The 21,931-nt window shown below is 44.3% G+C and overlaps 3 protein-coding genes across 3 annotated transcripts; all 3 read left to right on the top strand.

Moving 5' to 3' along the window:
- The first annotated feature begins 552 nt into the window (after positions 1–552).
- LOC117366466 (receptor-transporting protein 3-like) lies at positions 553–6,868 on the top strand. The gene is made up of 2 exons (XM_033957806.1): positions 553–745; positions 4,758–6,868. Exons 1-2 carry the CDS (start codon positions 594–596, stop codon positions 5,629–5,631), a joined length of 1,026 nt encoding a protein of 341 aa, XP_033813697.1. The 5' UTR covers positions 553–593; the 3' UTR covers positions 5,632–6,868.
- Positions 6,869–9,454: 2,586 nt separating this feature from the next.
- On the top strand, positions 9,455–13,083 carry LOC117367144 (receptor-transporting protein 3-like). Its single transcript, XM_033959454.1, has 2 exons — positions 9,455–9,723; positions 12,167–13,083. The coding sequence occupies exons 1-2, from the start codon at positions 9,584–9,586 to the stop codon at positions 12,630–12,632; spliced, it is 606 nt and encodes a 201-aa protein (XP_033815345.1). The 5' UTR covers positions 9,455–9,583; the 3' UTR covers positions 12,633–13,083.
- Positions 13,084–17,111: 4,028 nt separating this feature from the next.
- Positions 17,112–21,527, top strand: LOC117367057 (receptor-transporting protein 3-like). The gene is made up of 2 exons (XM_033959273.1): positions 17,112–18,138; positions 20,551–21,527. The coding sequence occupies exons 1-2, from the start codon at positions 17,984–17,986 to the stop codon at positions 21,113–21,115; spliced, it is 720 nt and encodes a 239-aa protein (XP_033815164.1). The 5' UTR covers positions 17,112–17,983; the 3' UTR covers positions 21,116–21,527.
- Positions 21,528–21,931: the final 404 nt, after the last annotated feature.

Here is a 21,931-nt window from a genome sequence, read left to right as displayed (position 1 = left end):
AACTTCATTCAGTGTCTTTATGAAAGAGTGAACATTGCCTAAACTGGTTCCAGCCGGTTTAACGTACATGTATTTTACGTCTTTCCCGAGCTTCCTGGCATCCGAGTGATTCTCCAAGTGCAGCATCATCTTTCGGCAACTGGTCTGGGGGAGGGGGGCCGGGACTGTGCTTTGACTGTGGCTCATGGAAAACCCCAACTACACGATTCACATAAATTTTAGTCTATTTGGCCAAAAAAACGCTTCTTGAGCGCATGTATTATCGGTCACAGGGTTGCGGTCCACTTGCATGCCTCCGTCAGCTCTGGATCCAGAAGTTGGCATTACAAGGGGCAGGAACCTCGGGGTGGGCCATCCCCGGTTCACCTTTGCTAATTCCAAAATGAGTAAGATAAATAGAGAGGATCCCTTAATGGTAGGAAAAGAGAAATCCAACTTTGAAGTGACATTGGGGAGGAGAGGGGGGTAACCCTTTAGCAGTTTTCCTCTGCCGTCATCTACTGTGGCGTTGACGAAGGCTTGTCCCAACAGTTTCGGTTTCGAGTTCTTCTTCTCGAGAGAGAGAGAGTTGCAATCTCTGCCCCTTTGGAGACATGGCGAGCTCCATCGACCTGCACGTTTGGAACAACATTTTCCAAGGCAAACTCCGCGAACGAAACAAGGCTGATGTCTGGACTCTATCGCTGGATGAGAACGTGCAGCCGGGCCCGGGATGGAAGCGCTACTCGGTGCAACTGTTTGGCAGGTATAAAAGCCATTTGCTTTCTTGTGCGAAAAACTGGTTAAAATAGGGGCTTTTAGAAAGACTCAGGTTAAAAGTTTTGTTTACCAAAGCAGGTGGTAACTGGTAATGCCAGGGCAGGGGGCACACTTTAGCTAACGCGGCTTCGTAAAAGGAGCCCTTAGCGTAGGATGCACAAAGCTCCAGCGGAATGGGAGAGATTTTGATTGGTCAGGCTATGCTCAGCCCAAATAGCATGTTTGTGCTGGTGGAGAATGACAAGGGGAAACATTTTTCTCCATCCCTGCAGGAACTCAATTTCCCTGTCCCATCCCCACCCCATTCCTGTACAGGCCTTGAACACATCATTTTAAACTGCTTGAGGCTTGTGCAGATGAGGACGGAGCTTAGGCATTGGTGGAATGAGGCATTATGACATCACAATCTGAGCTCTAGAATGTTCATACTTAGGATTTTAAAGGGTTTGAGGCTTGTGCGGATGAGGATGGAGCTCAGGCATTGGTGGAATGAGGCATTATGACATCACAATCTGAGCTCTAGAATGTTGCTACTTAGGATTTTAAAGGGTTTGAGGCTTGTGCGGGTGAGGACGGAGCTTAGGCATTGGTGGAATGAGGCATTATGACATCACAATCTGAGCTCTAGAATGTTGCTACTTATGATGTTAAAGTGTTTGAGGCTTGTACAGATGAGGGCGGAGCTTGCAGGAACGGGGCAGGAACAGGAAAAGAACTCACCAGGATGGGAAAACACATTCCTGCGGGGAGGAGGAAAAATTTGTCCCCATGTCATTCTCTAAGCTGTACACAAGAGCTGAGTGGTATGCACAGGTCTTGTGCACAGGCCCAGTACAGTGTCTGATCGTTGGAGCTCTTAAGCAAGTTTATTTTCTTGTTGTTGATGGTTTTTTGTTTGTTTGTTTATTGCACATGCAATATGGATGCAGCTGTTGGGCAAGTTTTTTTGTGTGTGTTTGTTCTGGGTGCAGATCCCACACACAAAATGGGCACAAAAAGCTACCAGCAGTTCCAGATTTGCTGGAAAATTTTGCACGGTGGGAAGTGGCCATTCCTTGCTGTGCTCATTTTAATATTCATGAGCTCCTTGGAATGCATTTGCATAGGGCTCTCGATGGCTGCTACAGCGATTGGTAGAAGCAATTGTACTGATTACTGTCATATCATTGCAGAATCCATTTTAAATGTGTCTATCGGATTTCCTGCTCCTTTCGTTCCTCTTTCCTGGAATTTTCATCGAGCTCAACTCGCTAGAAATACTCAAAGATTTCAACTCTCCTTTCCCTCATTTAAGGGTGTAAAATCTGCTCATACATTCAGTCATTCTTTCATTTTCAAATTGTCGGATCTGTGGAATGGTCTATATAGTAACATCTTGGTCGCTCTTATTTGAACCTTTTCAAATGCCGCTATATCTTTTTTAAGATAAGGAGACCAGTATTTACATGTCTGTATTTTTATTTATTTAACATTTACATTCGCTTACATCATAATCAATGACAATTGTCTACTACTTACTAGTGTTTCTCCTGTCTTTCCCTTGTCTCTCTCCTCCTCTCCTCTAGGGTTTACATCCATATTGACTTCTTCAAGTCTCTTCACCTCATGCCATGTTTGTTGCCTTCCTGTGAACTACTTCAAGCTTTTCCAAAACTGAAGGTCCACCTCCTTTTTACTGTTGGTTATACCCCTCTCTTTACAGCTGAGCATCCTTGGCTACCTTGAAATCATCAGATACTGTCACCTGAGGTCTCTTTCCTGGTCTCCCTTAGAGTTCTGCAGCCCAAATGCATCACTTTACATTTCTCAGCATTAAAACTTAGTTGCCAAGCATTAGCCCAAGCTTCAAATTTTTCTAGATGACTTCTCACACTTTCTGCTCTTTCTGGGGCGTCTACTCTGTTGCTTATCTTTGTGTCACCTAGAAAACAAGGCATGCTTTTCCTTCTAAACCTGGACAGTATTGTTCACAAGACATTGAACAGAATTGGCCCCAGGACAGAAACCTGAGACTCTCCACTACTCATCTCTCTGTCTTCCAAGTGAAGGTCCTTTAGCACCACCCTCTCATTCAACCATTTCTTATCCACCTCCTTTTTACTGTTGGTTATACCCCTCTCTTTACAGCTGAGCATCCTTGGCTACCTTGAAATCATCAGATACTGTCACCTGAGGTCTCTTTCCTGGTCTCCCTTAGAGTTCTGCAGCCCAAATGCATCACTTTACATTTCTCAGCATTAAAACTTAGTTGCCAAGCATTAGCCCAAGCTTCAAATTTTTCTAGATGACTTCTCACACTTTCTGCTCTTTCTGGGGCGTCTACTCTGTTGCTTATCTTTGTGTCACCTAGAAAACAAGGCATGCTTTTCCTTCTAAACCTGGACAGTATTGTTCACAAGACATTGAACAGAATTGGCCCCAGGACAGAAACCTGAGACTCTCCACTACTCATCTCTCTGTCTTCCAAGTGAAGGTCCTTTAGCACCACCCTCTCATTCAACCATTTCTTATCCACCTCCTTTTTACTGTTGGTTATACCCCTCTCTTTACAGCTGAGCATCCTTGGCTACCTTGAAATCATCAGATACTGTCACCTGAGGTCTCTTTCCTGGTCTCCCTTAGAGTTCTGCAGCCCAAATGCATCACTTTACATTTCTCAGCATTAAAACTTAGTTGCCAAGCATTAGCCCAAGCTTCAAATTTTTCTAGATGACTTCTCACACTTTCTGCTCTTTCTGGGGCGTCTACTCTGTTGCTTATCTTTGTGTCACCTAGAAAACAAGGCATGCTTTTCCTTCTAAACCTGGACAGTATTGTTCACAAGACATTGAACAGAATTGGCCCCAGGACAGAAACCTGAGACTCTCCACTACTCATCTCTCTGTCTTCCAAGTGAAGGTCCTTTAGCACCACCCTCTCATTCAACCATTTCTTATCCACTTTACCGCCTTGGGCTCAATTTATTCATGAACCTTTTATGAAGAACTGTATTCAGAAGGTTGGCTGAAATCTAAGTAGACCATGTCTGGTGCATGCCCTTCATCTAGTTCATAAGAACATAAGAATAGCTTTACTAGGTCAGCCCAAAGGTCCATCAAGCCCAGTAGCCCATTCACATGGTGGCCAGTCCAGGTTACTAGTACCTGGCCATAACCCAAAAGGTAGCAACATTCCTTTATCTCAGAATTAGCAAGATTCCGGAACCCCAAAGAGAAGCAACATTCCATGCAGAATTCCCAGAGTAACAAGATTCTGGAATCCAAATAGTAGCAACATTCCATGTGAAATCCCCAAAGAGTAGCAACATTCCATGCTACCGATCCAGGGCAAGCAGTGGCTTCTCCCATGTTTTCTCAATAACAGACTATGGCATGATCTGTCTTTGGTAAAGCCATGCTGCCATGGATCTTGCAACCCACTGATCTGAAGAAAGTTCAGCAGTGTCTCTATCACCATTCCCACTTCCGAGGTAACGCTTACTAGCCTATAGTTTCCCACCACTTCTCTGTTGCCTTTTTGTAAAGGAACCACATCAGTTTCTCTCCAAGCCCAAAGAACCTCCAAGGTTTTACTAAACACATTCTGTAGAGGACCCACCAGAAACTCTCTGATCTCAGCATCCCGGGATGTATTTCATCGGGTCCCATGCTAGGATCCAGTTTTAGTTTGCCATTCTCCCTGAGGTGTGCTGGAGCTGGCTCACAGCAGCCAAAGGGGACCTTGGGGACCTGGTGCCCTCCTGAACTCCCTTTTACCTTTGCAGAACCCTTCCAGCCAAATAAGTAGACTGCCACCTCTCCCCGCTGCTTGTTACCAGCTCTGAGTAGCATGCCAGGAGTTGTGCATGGTCATAGCTGCAAAGGGTTAGCCAGAATTGGTTCAGCCTGTCCTTCGTCTTTAGGATTTCGGTATCTTTATAGCACATCTATACCAGCTCTGATAGTCTCTCAGCAGATTATGGCTCCATTTCTGACCCTCCTTTTTTTTTTTTCTTCCAGGTTCCGCTGTTCGAGCTGCAGCCGCACCTGGGCTTCAGCAAAAGTTCAGATTCTCTTCCATATGAAGCTGGAGATGGGGCCAGTAAGACATGGCTGGGTGATGATGAGGGTGTTCAAACAAGAGTGTGGAAAATGCAGCGCGGCCACTTTGGAGGAGCCAGAGTTCGTGAGTGAGAACATTGAAATTGCTCTGGAAAGGCTGGTGAATCGGATTCAGGAGAAGTTCTACAGGGATTTCAGTGGAAAAAACACAACCTCTGCTTTTATTCGCAGTGGGAAGCAGGATGGGCCGCACGAGAGTGCACACTGTGAAGCCTGTCGCTTGGGACTGTGTGATCTGAAACTCCAAGATGAAGAACGACGAGCCCAGGCATCTACTTCTGAGGAAGCAGAAAAATCTGGTAGAGTGCAGAAAACAAAGATGTATGTCAATCAATTACTGAAGCCACTCAGTTCAGTGTATAACATCTCGAAAATTGGGAATAGGCAGCAAACTGCACCAGCATCACTGGGTAACTCAGGACAAGATACGAATCAGTCACAGAAACCTCTCAGTTCAGTTTATGACACCAGGAGAACTGGAGGTATCCTGAAAACTGTACCAAGATCAGCCTCTGAGTCTCCAGGATCTGTGATACAGAAGCAAAGAGCCTCAGGAAGCCAGGTGAGAGGGGTTTCACCTGTGCAAAGACAGGCTTATACCTTCTGTGGGTCTGAGGATGAGGAAGAAAGCCACCAATTATTTGAAGAGTCATCAAGATACGATATTTGGGAAGATCAGTTTAGAACGGAAAGCCACAGAAGAAACCGTAGGCTAAGAGAGAGGTATGGTGAGCCACAGCCTGAAGAATGCTGTCCTTGCACCCTTCTATGAACATCCAACATCCTCGTACGGACACTGCTCATTCCTCGTGCTGCTGACGCTGGACAATTATCTCTTCTCTGCACCCCCTAAAAAGGACCTTAGAGTATAAGGCCAACATATTATTGCCTTTGATAAGAATAATATGCATTTCCATCCTCCCCCTAAAGTAGAAGAGAATAAAATCAATTCCCAGAATTCACTGCTTTTTCCACAATATGTCCTCACAGAGGAACAATTCAAAGACCCTGAAGTGTGAGGTAATGGTAGGCCTGTCTCCTGGTCATTTTTGAATGGAAGTTTGAAAGGCTCTTTACTTAGGAGGGAGACATTTTCTTGTGCTTTCCACAGGAGTTCAGAGAAGGAGGAGAGGCTGCAGGAGTCCAGGGGGGGGTCTCGGGCACATGATGGGAGACACCCTCTTGATTGCAACTAGACTGTACAACCAGAGAACGTTCCGTTATCCCTCAGCAGGTCAGGCTATAGCTAAGGCTGAAGTAAAGTTGACTGGGAGAAGTGGAAGGAACTGGAAGAGTCTAAATGTGAAAGAATTCAGAAGTGTTTTTTTCCTTAGCTAAGTGAGTGGCTCCAACAAGGTTTATCCCATCTCATCCCTTAGAGATCCCAGAGCTGAGGTAACAGAGAACAGCCACCCTGGTGCAACCCAAATACTCAACGCAGGAAGTGCTTTCTGAATTCCTGAGGTTTTGAATTTTTCCCTTTGCTATTTTTTAATATTTTCGCCTGAGGTACTTAACTAGAGGAGACACTGACTATGCCTGCCTCGGGTGCATAAGATTGGGAGCTTGTAGTTTGGCAGAAAAAGAGTCTGAGGAGCCAAGAGCAAGGCCCTAGAAGAGAGAACTGGAGAGCCATTTCGTGTCTCACAACTTGAACTATAGATACTTTGGGACTATGGCTGACTTAACGTTCTTACTCATGACCCTCAGCTTTGCTTTGGACACCTGTTACTGCCCTGTTTGCTCCTAACATTGACCTATGTTGAATGCTGTATTCATGTGATAGAATAATAAGCTTTTGAGACTCTTGACAAAGGCATAGACCACATGTGTCAAACACAAGGACCACAGTGACTGTGTACCAGACACTACACTGTCCAGGAACCTCCTTAAGTCCTGACTCCACCCCCTACCTCTTCCACGCCGCTGAAATTTAAAATTTTCAGGCAGCCGATACGAAGCCAGCCTCCTGCTGTCAGCCTGCTCCGGAAGTGTTCTTTCTGCAGTGTCCTGCCTATGCGGGAATAGAAAGTGCTGCAGAAAGAACACTTCCGGGGCAGGCAGATGGCGGGAGGCTGGCTTTGCGCGGCTGCCCGAAGATTTTAAATTTCAGCAGTGGAGAGGTGGTAGGTGGGGGAATTGGGAACTGGGGACTGTCGTACCATAGGACCCAGTTGAGAAGGGAGGGCTGGGGTTGGCAATGAGGAAAGGACATCCTACACAGGCTGCGGGGGAGGGGGATATGAAATCAAGACGGACAGATGCTGTACGGGCTGGGAGGGAGTTGGGAAGTACAGAGGCTGCAGGAGCTGGGGGTTAGGAAGGGAGGGAAAGAGAGATCTGCTAGTGGGTGAGGGAAGAGAAAAAGAAAATTCTTGCACACAGGTGTGTGGAGTGAGAGGGAAAGAGAGATGGTGAGGAAAATTGTTGGACATGGTAGTGATGGAGAGGAGGGAGAGAGAAATGTTACACTGGGAGGGAGGAGAGATGACTCAAAGAAGGAAGAGATGTCAGATTCCGGAGAAGGGTGATGGAAGGAGGGAAGAAAGAGATGTCAGACCACTGGAATGGGAAGGAGAGAGAGAAGCCAGACCACAGAAAGGAGAGAAAGAGAGAGATGTTAGACCTCGGAAAGAGGGAGTAAAGGAGAGATGCCAGACTATGGGAGAGGAGAGAGATTCCAGGCTACGGGAAGGAAAGGAGAACCTATTGACTTCCAAAGATGGCAGAAAGCGAAGGAGAGATAAACAGCAACAGTTAAGAACACAGACAGAAGGAAGTGGGATGAAAAGATGGGATGAAAAACAAAATCACCAGACAACAAAAGTAGGGGGAATGATTTTATTTTCAATTGCGACTCTATATTTTGCACTGTTCAGGAAGCAATGCATTTGTTTCTATTTCTCTGGGGTTGTACTGCATGCAGAGTCTGGCATCTTAGGGTTTCTGTTTTTATGTATGAGTACTTTTAGTTTTTGGCCTTGTATTTGCATAGGGGTTCTCTGTGTTCTGGTAGGAATGAATGTTGAGAAGCATATGTACAGTGTGCATTGTGTAGCTTAATCTTCTGCTTAACCATTATGTGTTGTTAATAAGATTATATTGTGTGTATATATGAAAAATGTGTGGAAAAAATGGTATTACAATTAGTACTATTGTGGGGGGGGGGGGGGGGGGGCGGAGATTGTGTTTTCGATTTTGGCCTCTTCATGTGATTGAGTTTGACACCTCTGGCCTAATATGTGTGTGAATGAAGCCTTTTGAGTATATTTTTTCAAAGATCCATTTTCCCCATAAGGAAACCTACTAAAGACTGTGAAACAAGAAGTTATTTTTTGACTCTAAATAGCGAATGCTAAATTGTACCATGTTTGCACCTCATCCTAAGTAAACCTTTTGATTCAAAATTTCAGCTTCTGGGACTTCATTATTGGGTTTGGTTTGGTTTATCTCAGGGGTGTCCAATGTTGGTCCTCGAGGGCCGCAGTCCAGTCGGGTTTTCAGGATTTCCCCAATGAATATGCACTGAAAGCAGTGCATGCAAATAGATCTCATGCATATTCATTGGGGAAATCCTGAAACCCCCGACTGGACTGCGGCCCTCGAGGACCGACATTGGACACCCCTGGTTTATCTATTTATATCCCGCCCTATAAACTCACATACAAAAATATAAAATTACATATACAATACCTTGCTGTCGTTAATCTCTGTTCTTCCTTAAATCTCATGTCCTGAATTCATCAGGCAAAAGAGGTGCCGTTTAAGCAATCTCTTGAAATTTTTTATATTCTGTTGTTGACGAATGTACCCGGGGAGGTTATTCCATTCCCTAGTCCCAATACAATGGAAAATACTATCCCTAGATGATGTAAGCCTCAGCTCTCTTGCAGATCGAAACAAACGAGAAGGAGCCTGTGGCAGGAGACTCTGAGCAAGACGCTTGGGCCTTAGATTGTGCAGTTAACAATAACTTGTAGCGCAGGGATCTCAAAGTCCCTCCTTGAGGGCCGCAATCCAGTCGGGTTTTCAGGATTTCCCCAATGAATATGCACTGAAAGCAGTGCATGCACATAGATCTCATGCCTATTCATTGGGGAAATCCTGAAAACCTGACTGGATTGTGGCCCTCAAGAAGGGACTTTGAGATCCCTGTTGTAGCGTATCCTATCCCTCAACTTCAGCCAGTTCAAACTTACATAATCTTCTGTCACATTCGCCCATCTTCCCAATCTAAACAAAGTCCTGACCACTGAATTTTGGGCAACCTGGAGCGTACTTGGTGCCGACCCTGACACCCCCAGGAGCACCAAACTACAATAATCAAGAACTGACAGTACAATTGTCTGCAAAACCATCCTAAATAAGTGGGTTGACATGGGGTGAAATGAGAGAGCTGATTGAGTAGATTTTGGTGCTTCTCTGTCTCTCAGCTTGCTGGTCCCAGCCCTGAGATCACAAGATATACCAAAAAATACTTCAGTTAACATGCTCTGATACTCACTGGGCAAGAAAGGGTTACATAAGTTTTTTTGTGCTTGGCAGCAAAGCTCACTTTCAGTTTCGATTCACAGGAATGCAAAACTTAAGGAGAAACTGCATTCCTTGTAAGGCAATAAACTATTTTGCACACAGCATCCAGAATCCATGGTGTGAAAACCTAGGAGGTTCTCATCACAACAGTTTTTTATTTGCATAACTAAATAAGCCACAACTCTTGGGAAATGTCTTTGTGTATGGACATCTGGAAGTCCGTTTTCCAGGAGAAGATATCAGTGGTAAGCCACAAGGACAGCTGGAACCTAATGTGTAATACTTCCTTGGAGCCTAGTGGGGAGCAATATAGACAACATATATTTGCAAGGTAAGATGCGGGATACCAAGGTGAACAAGCCAACAAAATGGCAATCATAGGTGCCTATGTTTTTTGTAATATAACCTTAACCTAGATGGCCCCACCATCTGGGTGTTCTGATATAGGAGGCTGAAGAAATGCTATTGAGCTAGAGGACATAGGGAAAGCCACTGCTTGCCCTGGGATCAGTAGCATCGAATATTGCTACTATTTGGGATTTCTGCATGGAATGTTGCTCCTGTTTGGGGTTCCGGAATCTTTCTACCCTTTGGGATTTTTGCATGGAATGTTGCTCCTATTTGGGGTTTCGGAATCTTGCTACCCTTTGGGATTTCTGCATGGGATGTTGCTCCTATTTGGGGTTCCGGAATCTTTCTACCCTTTGGGATTTTTGCATGGAATGTTGCTCCTATTTGGGGTTTCGGAATCTTGCTACTCTTTGAGATTCTGGAATGTTGCTACTATTTAGGTTTCTTCCAGGTACTGTGATGTGGATTGGTCAGTGATGGAAACGATATTGGGTTAGACGGACCATTGCTCTGACCCTATATAGTTCTTTTTATGCTCTTAGATCACTGAACAAGCATCAGAGGCAGCTTCTTTGTTCTCTTTTAATTTCTTTGTACTTAAGCAGACCAACTTGATGACCAAGCCACATCCCTCTGGTTCTCTTAGGCTTCTTCAGCTGGTGGTGTTCTTGCAGTGGTCCGGTTTGTGCTACGCCTCAGTTTGTTTGACATTTCAGCTACTTGAAAGAAAGCCACATAAGATGGCTGAAACATTGGCCAAGCAAACTGGGATGTGGCACCATATGGACAGCTGCGAGAACCATGGACTTCTGGGTTTCTAACAGGAGGCTTGTATGTGTCAGTATTTCAAAATAAAGCTCTAGCTGGAGAGCAGGGGGTCTTGGGCAGATGGGGAGGGTTGCTGTCATCAGAAAATGTCTTTGCAGCATTCACACAAACCGATTCTTTCCATTGCAAATGTGAAACACATTACTCATGTTAAAACCCCAGTAGATTCTTAACCTGGGATCCGGATGAATTTCAGGGGGTCCATTGAGGTCAGATAAAAATTAACATTTATATTCACTTTATAGCCCGATACTGTTGATTTTTCTCGCAGATAACGAGAGAGTAGACAGTTACTTTATTTGAGATACTGCAATTATTAACAAGATTGTTAAACCAAAGTGGTTTATAATGAAAAGTGCTAAAAATTAGAAAATTGATCAGGACAAACATGACAAAAACATACAATTTGGCTATAAAGAGAAGGAAAGATTTACAATATATTATAGGAAAGAACAAAAAGGTAAAGAGGAATAGAAAAACCGTATTAGCAAGAAAGAAAATGATAAGAGTCGTGTGAAATGCCATTTTAAAGTAACGAGCCTTTAACTGAGATTTAAAATTTTTCAGTAGATGTATTACCCTGTTTCCCCAAAAATAAGCCCTAGCATGATTTTTAAAATTCTCCCAATATAAGCCCTAGACCCACAAAATAAGCCCTAGTTAAGATTGACTCCCTCGAAGCGCTCCCCCCCCCCCACGAATGCCCCCGACACTCCCTGACTCCATTCTTGACACTACTTCTGCCTGATTTGCTGAAAATATTGAACTCGTCGATTCAGCAGCCCCCAAACCTCCTGTTTACGAGACCTCGGAGCGGAAGGATGTCAGTCTCACAGTGAGGAGAGAGGGATAGAAAGAAGCTGCACGACCCCCCTGAACACCCCCACAATAGCTGGTTTTCAGTTTGGTGCCATTTCATAATTATAATGAGTGGCATGACTTTTTGCATAAAAAAGGAGTAGGTATTTTTTTTCTTCCTTAGATTGTAATCTGATCTTCATTTTTGGGCTTTAGGATTACGTAGTGCTGTTACTATATTAGTCCACTCGAATGCACAGAAATAAAGTTAAAAAAAGAACAAAAAACCACGGAGGTAGGATTTTCAAAGGCCCTCCATTGCTAAATGCTCTGAAACTGCTCCGACCTTCATAGGATTCTGTGAGCACTGGAGCAGCGTCGGAGCACTTAGCACTGGGCCGTGATAGAAACCGATACCTTGACTTAGTAAAAGTGGAGGAAAGTGATTTAATAGGCCAGAAATGGCTCACTAACTGCAAATTTTTGGTGGCACTTAATCGGTTAATACCACCAAACTGAAAACCAGCTATTGTGGGGGCGTTCAGGGGGGTCGAGTTGGTACTTATACACAGAAAAGTGAGTCCTATCTTTAGGGGTCTTTTACTAAGGCGTGCTAGCTGATTAGCGCCCAGTAACAGGCATTGGGAGATGCAGATCCCCCATAAGAGCCTTAGAAGACACATGTTGCTTCTGAGCAACGATGCCAAATGAAGGGTTAACTGAGCAGAAGGACTGCCAGATTCATCTCTGCTATCTGAGGCATCTCTCACCTTTACTTTGTCCTATTCTCCTTCCAGATTCAGTTGCCGATCTTGTGGACGTTCCTGGGCCTCAGCTCAGGTGCTGGTACTATTCCACATGAAGCTGAAAAGTAGACGAGGCACGGTGAAGATGAGGCCCTTCAAGCAGAGATGTAAATTCTGCAGGGCGGGATTTGAGGAGCCAGAATTTGAGCTGGCAAATGTTGAGATCGCCCTGAACAACTTGATCCTCAGAATTCGGCAGCAATTCTACGGAGAGGATGTGGAAGACGAAATTCAGGCTGTCGTGGTGGATGTCGGTCTGCAGGGACCGCATGAGAGCTCGCTCTGTGAGGCCTGCCAGCGGGGAGTTTGCCATAGGAGACCAAGTGGAAGGAAGCCATGTATTGAAACCCCCACTCTCCGCTCTGAAGTACCACCAAAAGCTCTCCCATGCAGCTACTGCTTCATTGTTCTTTTCGTGGTTTGTCTAATTTTATATGTACAGTATTTCTTTCCATAAAGTGGCAATAATGTCACAGTTTTCAGATTAATCGCAGCATTTTAGAATTTTAGGTTTCTCTTTAATGTGTATTCTGGGCTCCTTTTACTAAAGTACACTAGATGTTTTAGCGTGCACTAAATATTAGCGCATGCTATATGCTAACGCCTCCGTTACGGATGCGTTAGCGTTTAGGCACTTTATTAAAAAGGAGCCCTAAATTTTTTTTTAAAAAGATTTCTTTTCAAAGGGAGCCAATGCGAAGCCAGGAACTTCCCCCCTTCCTGGATCACGTTTTACCCTCCATTCTTCTCATTCTCCTTTGACTTGTTTTCTGTTTTCCTTCTTTTTGTATTTTTCTACTTCTCATTGTTTTAAGACCTGTATTTCTGTTGTAACTTAGGCCACTCTCCTGTGTTTCATTTCAGAATTAGATGCAAATGCCATTGATGGTAGATGAAATAAACGTGACCCCTGACTAAGGTCTCTTGTTTTTTAAAATCTTTTAATGAACTTATTGATCACACCTTGAACTGGTAAAATTCTACCAGATATTCAGTGCTTCAAAAGGAAAATCTAGGAAAGCCTAACTGGGGAGATACATGGTGCAGTGATTAAAAGCTCCAGCCTTAGCACCCTGAGGTTGTGGGTTCAAACCCCACGCTGCTCCTTGTGACCCTGGGCAAGTCACTTAATCCCCCTTTACCCCAGGTACATTAGATAGATTTTGAGCCCAACAGGTCGGACAGGGAAAACTGCTTGAGTACCTAAATAAACTCACATAAACCATTCTATGCTCCCCTGGGAGAACAGTATAGAAAATTGAATAAATAAATAGTGTGAAAAGTTTCTGGTTAGAGAATGACACAGTGACAAAATTCATCACCGTCCCCGTCCCCGTGGATAACCGCGGGAAATAATCCCATGTAATTTTGTAGTGTCTATTTCAACCTCAGTCCTTCTACCCCAGCATTCTTCAACGCAAAGCTTGAGGGTCAGTGGCTGGGCCCATTCATACTCTGATTCTTCCCTCTCTCCTTAAAGAATGACATGGGGATGGGAACGGTGATGAATTTTGTCACCGTGTCATTCTAGTAACTAGAGCTGATGCTATGATGTCACAATGCCTCATTCCACCAATAAGAGCCAACCTCATCAGTGATGTCACAATGGCTTGATTGTCCTTTACTGGGAGTCTCTTCTAATACATTTTGATTTCTAGAGTGGTTAAAGCTACAGCCTCAGCACCCTGAGGTTGTGGGTTCAAACCCCACGCTGCTCCTTGTGACCCTGGGCAAGTCACTTAATCCCCCTAATGCCCCAGGTACATTAGATAGATTGTGAGCCTGCCAGAACAGACAGGGAAAAATGCTTGAGTACCTGAATAAGTTCATTTAAACTTCTGAGCTCCCCTGGGAGAACGGTATAGAAAATTGAATGAATGAATAAATAAACATGCTTAAACCAGCCATAGAGGTGGTATAAATACTCCGGCTTAAGTATCAGAAATATTTGTGTCTCTTACAGTTTTCTGTCAGTTATGTAAGTGGGAGCCCTGTCCATATAGACCCCCCCCCCTTGCAAATCCACACTGGGTAAATTAAGCATGCGCTTACAGAATAGTTACGTTCGACTCCAAGCTGACGAGGAGTGTGCAAGTAACACAGGCGGCGAAGTCCTCTTTTTTTCAAAATTGCATATGTTGAAGAGGTTAAAAGTAAACCGCTTCTTGCTCAATATGATTTTCATGCAATATTGCAATCTAGTACTCTGAAGCTGATTACGGCAATGGCAAAATGACAAATCAAGGCGCTGCCGTTAATTCGGAATGCAGCAGCTCGAGTCTTGACGAGGGGGAATCATATCCGTGCATAGGACCCCAATTTGGTTGCCAGCGAAGTGTAGGGTTTTGATGCATTAATTCATCAGCACCTTGGCATTTGCAACAGGGTCTTGAAAGATGCCAAGTAGATCCTGAAATGCGACTGTTGCTTGACTCTGTCCCCTCCCCCTTAATCTTGTATTGTAAACCGCATACATTTTAAACGTGGTTTTATATTTGCGGTACACTTCCTCCGCCGCATTCGTGGAGAAAAACCTCAACTTTTTGTATGTTATTTGCGGGTTTTCGGTCAAAAAAACAAAAAAAAAGACAGAAAAGTGCGAATAACCTGATCTGTTCCAGTGAAGAAAGTGCAGCTGGGAGGAGCAATTTTCTCTGTGCAATGCCAGGAGCAGTGATTTCCTGTGATGTAAATTTGGGGGCGGGCCTTCGATCGAAAACCCGCGAATACGGAGGGGGAAGTGTATATCAACTGAACTGAACAAGCTACATTTTAGATTGTGGAATTCATTGCTGGGGAGCAGTGGCGTAGTGAGGGTGACAGGTGCCCCTCCCCCCTTGCTGGGCACGTGCCCCCTTCCCGGTCCCTGTACCTCTAGTTCACTGCCACGTGTAACAAGTTCAATGTGCTCCTCGTGACCTCGGCTCGCCCTCTGACGCCACTTCCTATGTGTACCACCAGGAAGTGACATCAGTGGGAGAGCTGACGTGGTTCCAAGGAATGCGTTTGATGTTGTTGCTCATGGTGGTGAAGGTACGGGGGAAGGGAAGAGGGGAGGAGTGGGAAGGGGCAGAGAGGCTGAGGGGGGGTGGTAGAGCTCCCACCAATTTTGCTGTTGAATTATTGGTCATTTGAAGAGGGATATGTGTGATAACGATATTTTTATGTTTCTTTTCTCTCTGGAAACAGATTGTGTATAGTATTAGGCAGGAAATAATTTTTTAAAATAAATAATAGTGCTTGGGGGAGATGTAATTTATTCGGTTTTATATCCCGTCCTCTCAGGAGAGCTCGAAACGGGTTACAAGTTTACACACATATAGTGAGTTTATGCAAGGTGATGGAAAACATGGCGTGGCAGGACAGTCACCAAAGCATCCGTGTGTTGCATCCCTTCATGCTTGGAGACCCTCCAGATACAGCTTGGACTTGGAGAAGAGACAAGGTTTGGTGCAGAGCCCTGTGTCCTCCTTTTTTCTACAACAAATCTGGAGACCCTAGGCAGACTGATGATGTCGCTGTGGTGCTTGGGGCAATGGGGGGTGGGGTGACTTGCCCAGCGTCATGGGGAGCAGGCTAGGATTGAGCTCATGGCCTCGGGGTTTTGGGGCAGCACCTCTAAGCACTAGGCCACGCCCTCCCCTGCATGTGTCTCAACTTGCAAAATGTTTCACCGTCTTCATATTTTAGAGACTTTTGTTCTCTCTAAATGTTAACAACGTTTGAAAATGATTTGCGATAAGCACTGAACAAATATTGACTGCTCCCCTTTGTGAACCAACACAAAATAGGTGAAGCTTGTTATGGTTACAAGTGACTTATGTAGCTGAGCAATTCCGGCTCAGCCTGAACAGCTGTTAATCAGTCCATTATACTCAGTCTTAGGATCTTCTTACTCTACACCAGGGGTCTCAAAGTCCCTCCACGAGGGCCGCAATCCAGTCGGGTTTTCAGGATTTCCCTAATGAATATGCTTGAGATCTATTTGCACGCACTGCTTTCATAAGAACATAAGCAATGCCTCCGCTGGGTCAAACCTGAGGTCCATCGTGCCCAGCAGTCCACTCATGCGGCGGCCCAACAGGTCCAGGACCTGTGCAGTAATCCTCTATCTATACCCCTCTATCCCTTTTTCCAGCAGGAAATTGTCCAATCCTTTCTTGAACCCCAGTACCGTTCTCTGCCCTATTACGTCCTCTGGAAGCGCATTCCAGGTGTCCACCACACGTTGGGTAAAGAAGAACTTCCTGGCATTTGTTTTTAATCTGTCTCATGCATATTCACTGGGGAAATCCTGAAAACCCGACTGGATTGCGGCCCTCGAGGAGGTACTTTGATACCCCTGGTCTACACACACAAAGCAGGTACAACAAACGCAAGCTAATCAAACAGCCCCTATTGAAACTCAACTCTGGCTCAACAGAGGAAGGGTAGGGAGGGTCAATGTTCAACAATAAAAATCAATTCTTGAGAGTAACCGAAATATTGCTTCATTATATATTTCAGATATTCTCAAGATTTATTTTATGGTCTGGATTTACTCAAATGTCCCGAAAGTTACCCAGGAAAGGAAGAAGCCCTTTCTGGCTATGCGTCAGGAAGTGAAAGGTTTGGCTGTGACCTTGTAAATGTAGACTAAGATATGAAGAGACCAGTGATGGAGCTCTGCATTCACGCATCCGTCATCTGTCGACAGCACTCCTCAGGTTGAAATTCTCCTCTATAGCTTGGATAGTGGTGTAGTTCTTGAGTAGGAATCGGCTGAGCTTTTTTCCATGGCGTTGTAAGATCCCAGAATTTCTTTTTACACTAAAATCCTTTGCGACCCACTTATGAACAAGGTAAAGTAATCCAAAGCAACTGAGGCTAATTTGTAAGAAATTACATCAGCTGTAAATGGACTGATGGTAAGGAAGACTTTGTTCTATGGTCTAGCCTTAGGAAATTACCAAAATGAGGCTGGAAGCCAGAAGAAAGAGTCATCCCAGGGCCCCGGAAGATACAGGAATACTTGCAGAGTCTGTTTCTGAGTTAAAGGTGCTGATCCCAGGACTTTCTGTGCTACTTTTGTCTCTTTTAGTCCTGTCTAACAGTCTGGATCAATTTTATTGGCTTTTGAGCACTTTGTCTGGTTTTTCCAGGCCTTCTAGTACCTCCTCCAATTCACCGGTTTTGCTTTTCAATTTTCTCCAAGAGTTTAATTCTTGTATGTAGAGATGGGCTGCACTTAGGTCTAGCCTAAGAGATGGGGACAGCTCTCAGCACCTTGCAAGAACAAATGAAAAGTGGGTAAACTGGGTGTACACATGTCCCCTCTTCAGCACCCCCTCCCCAGTACCCTAACTCAAAGGTATCCCCAAGCCAACTCACTGCACTTGTACCAGACTGATTCCTTCTTTCTTCCCCACTTGTATGCAAAGGGAGCTGGTCTCTGCCCCTATCTCCCTTTGTTTTAAAATTTGAAGCTAGATTGATGGAGTTTTCAATATTTACTGAGCTTTTCTTTCGGCCTGTTTATTCTTTCACCGCCTGTTCCTGGAAGCTTGCTAATGGAGGCAAGGCTTGGTCTTCACTAGGAAACAATGGACTTGAGCCAGAGCAAGTAACGCCATACTCCACTCAGAAGCTATTTGCTCAATATAGGGTGTGTTTAGATATTTCATTTGTTAACCCTCTTTAAGAAAAAAACAAACAAACCCCGAAACCATCTACATCTTGATAAAGGAGGCGTGGAGGAACAGAAATCCACATTAGGCTCTAGCTGACCACTGAACAACAGGAAAATACATTGAGTTTTACTAAGGGAAAATGTTAGAGCTGTATCGGTGGAACAATATCTTTTTTGAGGAGATACGAAAAGTCCACCAGACAGACGGTTGGATTTTGGAGCAGGAGGAGCAGGACCTGAAATGGCACCAGAAGATAGGCTGGAAATCTTATATACAACACGGTGCATTTGCAAGGTAAGCTCTTCTGTACCACACTAGGAGGTGTGCAATCATTGTAAACATCCAGAAAGACATTTTTTTATACACTTTAGGGGTGATTTTATAATGTGGGTGGTAACATTTACGCTCCAGTTCCATGTATAAATAATTCTAATAATGACATGTATGATCCCCCTGATCACCGGTGCCAGTTAGAGAATCGCACCTGCCTGATCGAGGGATCCCTTGCCATCAGCTGATCGCGGCAAGGGATCCCTCAGTCAGGCAGGTGCGATTCTCTGGCACCGGTGACATGGGTGCCAGTTAGAGTATTGGCTGGATTAGGTGGGGTCAGGTGTCTGTTCGTTAGGCATAGGACCCCGATGTGCAATGATTCTCAGACGCTTCTTAGGCAGCTGCTGAGACCAGCGTCCCATACAGAATCCCAAAATGGCTACATCTCCTTTGGTAAGTTACAACCACTTCATTCTCCAGTGCTTTCTCAGACTTTACAGGGAAAATAACAGCTCCCTACTCCTTAATGTCAGGTCTGGGGTTAGAGGGTCGTAAACAGGGCAGCGGCACTGGGCCCCCGAGTCTGACCAAAGACGAAAGCAACATCTTCATTCTTCAGAAATTTCCGCCCTGCTTAAAAGATGCTTTATTTTCCTTCTCTCAGGTATATTAAATGTTAGTACCAGAGCTCTGGAATATTCTGGTTGGACAATTGAGAATGAATAATAGCATTCAGAGTTTTAAAAAATTATTAAAATCATTTATTTTCAAAGTGGTTAAGAAGCAGTGACTGAAGGAATGAAGTGATTAAAGGAATGTTATCTGTATTTGGTTTTTTTGGTGTTTTTATCTTATGATTATGGGCTCCTTTTACAAAGCTGCAATAGCGTTTTTAGCGCAAGCAGAATTTTAGTACGCAGTAAACCTACGCTACGTGGCTAGAACTAACGCCAGCTCAATGCTGGCATTAGCGTCTAGCATGCTCTAAAACCGCCATCGCAGCTTTGTAAAAGGAGCCCTATGTTTGGGTGATTTTTTTGCAATCTGCTTATGTATAAGTGGAATATAAGTTTTTTAAAAATAAAATACATTTTTAAGTTTATGTTTGTTCATTAGGCTTCAGGTTTCAGGTTTATTTAAAAATCTGATATACCGCCTTATCAAAATTCAAAGCGGTTTTATATAATATAAAAACAAAGAATAAAGAGGGCATAAGTTAAAAACAAATTACAATTATTATTATAGACAAACATTAACATACCGATACAAAATGGAAAAGGGCAGAAATACATTTGTATAATAATAATAATAATAACTTTATTCTTCTATACCGCCACAATCTTGCGACTTCTAGGCGGTTTACAATGAAAAAGAGAGGGAGAAGGATCAAAACAAAAGGGAGGGGAACAAAAAATAAATAGTCTGGTACTTTGTAAAATAGGTTAAAATGATTAAAAAAATGGCAAGGAACAGTACACAAGGCAGTTTACAGACTATACATAAGGAAGACATCGATAGGTCAGAATAGAGAGGGATAGAAGGACTGGCAGAGAGATAGGACATGTGCTGGGCGGAGGGAGGGAGGGGCTGGCATGACTGGCCCACGGAAAGAACCACCGACTGTGACCAGAGGGGAGCTTCTGACAGCCAGAGGACCTCACCCCCTGTCCAGGCTTGGGGATTCCTGTCAGCCATAGTGATGGGGGGTCTCAATTTTGGGTCGGCCTGAGCACGAAATGAGGGGGGGGGGGGGCAGGCCATGTATGTTCTCAAACTAGGTGTAAACATTTACACCTGCTTTATAGTTGTCCAAAGTATTTGTGCCTCTTCCAGGCTTGTAATTAGAGGCTCCCCATTATGGAACTGCCCTTTCTATGAATACAGACTAATCAACATTTAATATTTGTGACTCTTTGTCCTGAACCAGATAAAACAACAAAAAAAAATGTATTTTGAGGATTAAAATGACTTAATCATAATATTGTAATCACATAATATGTCTTATTGTATTAATAATTGGAAGGAGGGTGGGAGAAAATGATTGTTTTATGTATTACTTGTGTAATTAATAGTGTGTTTTATGCAGTGTTTTATGTTCAATTAATTGCATTGCACTGTCAAAGTTTGAAAATCAATAATGAGAATATTACATGGGAGGCGTGGCCTAGTGGTTAGAGCTGCTGTCTCAACCCCTGAGGTTGTGAGTTCAATCCCAGCCTGATCCCTGTGACTCTGAGCAAGTCACTTCATCTCTCCATTGCTCCAGGTCCCACTGTTACATTCTGAATCTGCCATGGCAGATAGGGACATACTTAAGAGGACCTGATCACCGTATTGTTAACCACTTTGGGTGACTCTCTTCATGAAAAGCCAGTTAATAGATAACTGTGCTGCATGTGGCTCATCTTTGACTCTTTTCTCATCTCCCTGTAGGTTTGATTGCTCTTCCTGTGGTCACAAATGGTCATCAGCCCGTGTGACCATACAGTTCTATATGAAGAAGGCCATTCACGAGGTAAAGGTGAGAGTCTTTGGACAGAAGTGTAGAAAATGCTGTGACCAATTCGAGGAGCCCAAATTTGACCTAGAGACGTCGGTTCGTAGAATCTTGGGAAACTTAGTGCTTAGTATTCGAAAGCAATGCTATGGGCAGCAAATCTACAACAAACCACGCAGTGTCAATAATGGACAACATACAGAAGGACCCCATGAAAGAAAGCTCTGCGAGGCATGCAAACACCATGTCTGTAATGTCCCTGTGGTGCCAACGTCTCTGCTTCGTGGCACAGAAACTGGTGGGACAGTGTGGGGGCTTATTGTGTCTATTTCGCTGCTTGTCATCATGGGCACTGTTTTGTGTTATCAATGGGTAAGCAGCAGAGAACCCACCAGGGATGAACTGCTTCAGCAATGCGCAAAAGGTGGCCGCAGAGTGCTTGGTGAAATATATTCCTGGGTCAGAAGTACTATTAATGCTTTCCTTCATCATCTGGCCTAGACTATGGAACGAGTCAGCTGTTTTTATTTTCTGACACTGAGCTCCTCCTGCCTTTTTAGGAGGAAGCGAGACGCTACTTATTATAGGAGTTATTCCTTGCCTCTATGGTTTTTATGTGATTATTTGAGGGTTTTTTTTGTATTAGATTGCTTGTTTTTAGGATGTTGGCATCACTCTGAGCTTTTATTTGTGTTGTGTCAAGTTCCAAGGCCCCAAGATTTGGAATTTTCTCCCGGCCTACTTGCGACAGATCCCTTCCTACCTTCAACTCAGGAAGGCACTAAAAGCACATCTATTCTCAGTATATTCCAGCGGTGTCAGGTCAAAAGCGCGCCGGGACAAGGGCGCGCCCAGACAATTGAGCGCAGCGTGGAGGTGCGCGCCGCTCAAAATTACAGTTTTTAGGGCTCCGATGGGGGGGTGTGGGGGGGGGAACCCCCCACTTTACTTAATAGACATCGCGCCGTGTTGTGGGGGCGTTGGGGGGTGTTTGGGGGGTTATAACCCCACACATTTTAATGAAAACTTCACTTTTTCCCTGTTTTTAAGGGAAAAAGTTAAGTTTACAGTAAAATGTGGAGGGTTACAACCCCCCAAACCCCCATAACGCCGGCGCGATGTCTATTAAGTAAAGTGGGGGGGGGTTCCCCAATAAAACCCCCCGTTGGAGCCCCTAAAAACTGTAATTTTCTTCAGCGCGCGCCTCCGTCTTGTGCTCAGTTGTCGGCGCGCGCCTTTGTCTTTCGCACCGTTGTCTATGAACTTATTCCAGCACTTAAGCTCGCTATTGTCTGATTCATGATATTCCTGTTTTGA

The sequence above is a fragment of the Geotrypetes seraphini genome, chromosome 9, assembly GCF_902459505.1.
Source record: "Geotrypetes seraphini chromosome 9, aGeoSer1.1, whole genome shotgun sequence".
Taxonomy (NCBI): domain Eukaryota; kingdom Metazoa; phylum Chordata; class Amphibia; order Gymnophiona; family Dermophiidae; genus Geotrypetes; species Geotrypetes seraphini.
This window is presented reverse-complemented; position numbering and strand designations above follow the sequence as displayed.

What these genes read in the sequence shown, in the direction of transcription:
- LOC117367057 (XM_033959273.1), top strand. Translation starts at nt 17,984, where the DNA reads ATGTTAGAGCTGTATCGGTGGAACAATATCTTTTTTGAGGAGATACGA. An exon ending in CAACACGGTGCATTTGCAAG is followed by an intron (nt 18,139 to 20,550) that starts GTAAGCTCTTCT and finishes ATCTCCCTGTAG; the next exon opens with GTTTGATTGCTCTTCCTGTG.
- LOC117366466 (XM_033957806.1), top strand. Translation starts at nt 594, where the DNA reads ATGGCGAGCTCCATCGACCTGCACGTTTGGAACAACATTTTCCAAGGC. An exon ending in TCGGTGCAACTGTTTGGCAG is followed by an intron (nt 746 to 4,757) that starts GTATAAAAGCCA and finishes TTTTTCTTCCAG; the next exon opens with GTTCCGCTGTTCGAGCTGCA.
- LOC117367144 (XM_033959454.1), top strand. Translation starts at nt 9,584, where the DNA reads ATGTCTTTGTGTATGGACATCTGGAAGTCCGTTTTCCAGGAGAAGATA. An exon ending in AGACAACATATATTTGCAAG is followed by an intron (nt 9,724 to 12,166) that starts GTAAGATGCGGG and finishes TTCTCCTTCCAG; the next exon opens with ATTCAGTTGCCGATCTTGTG.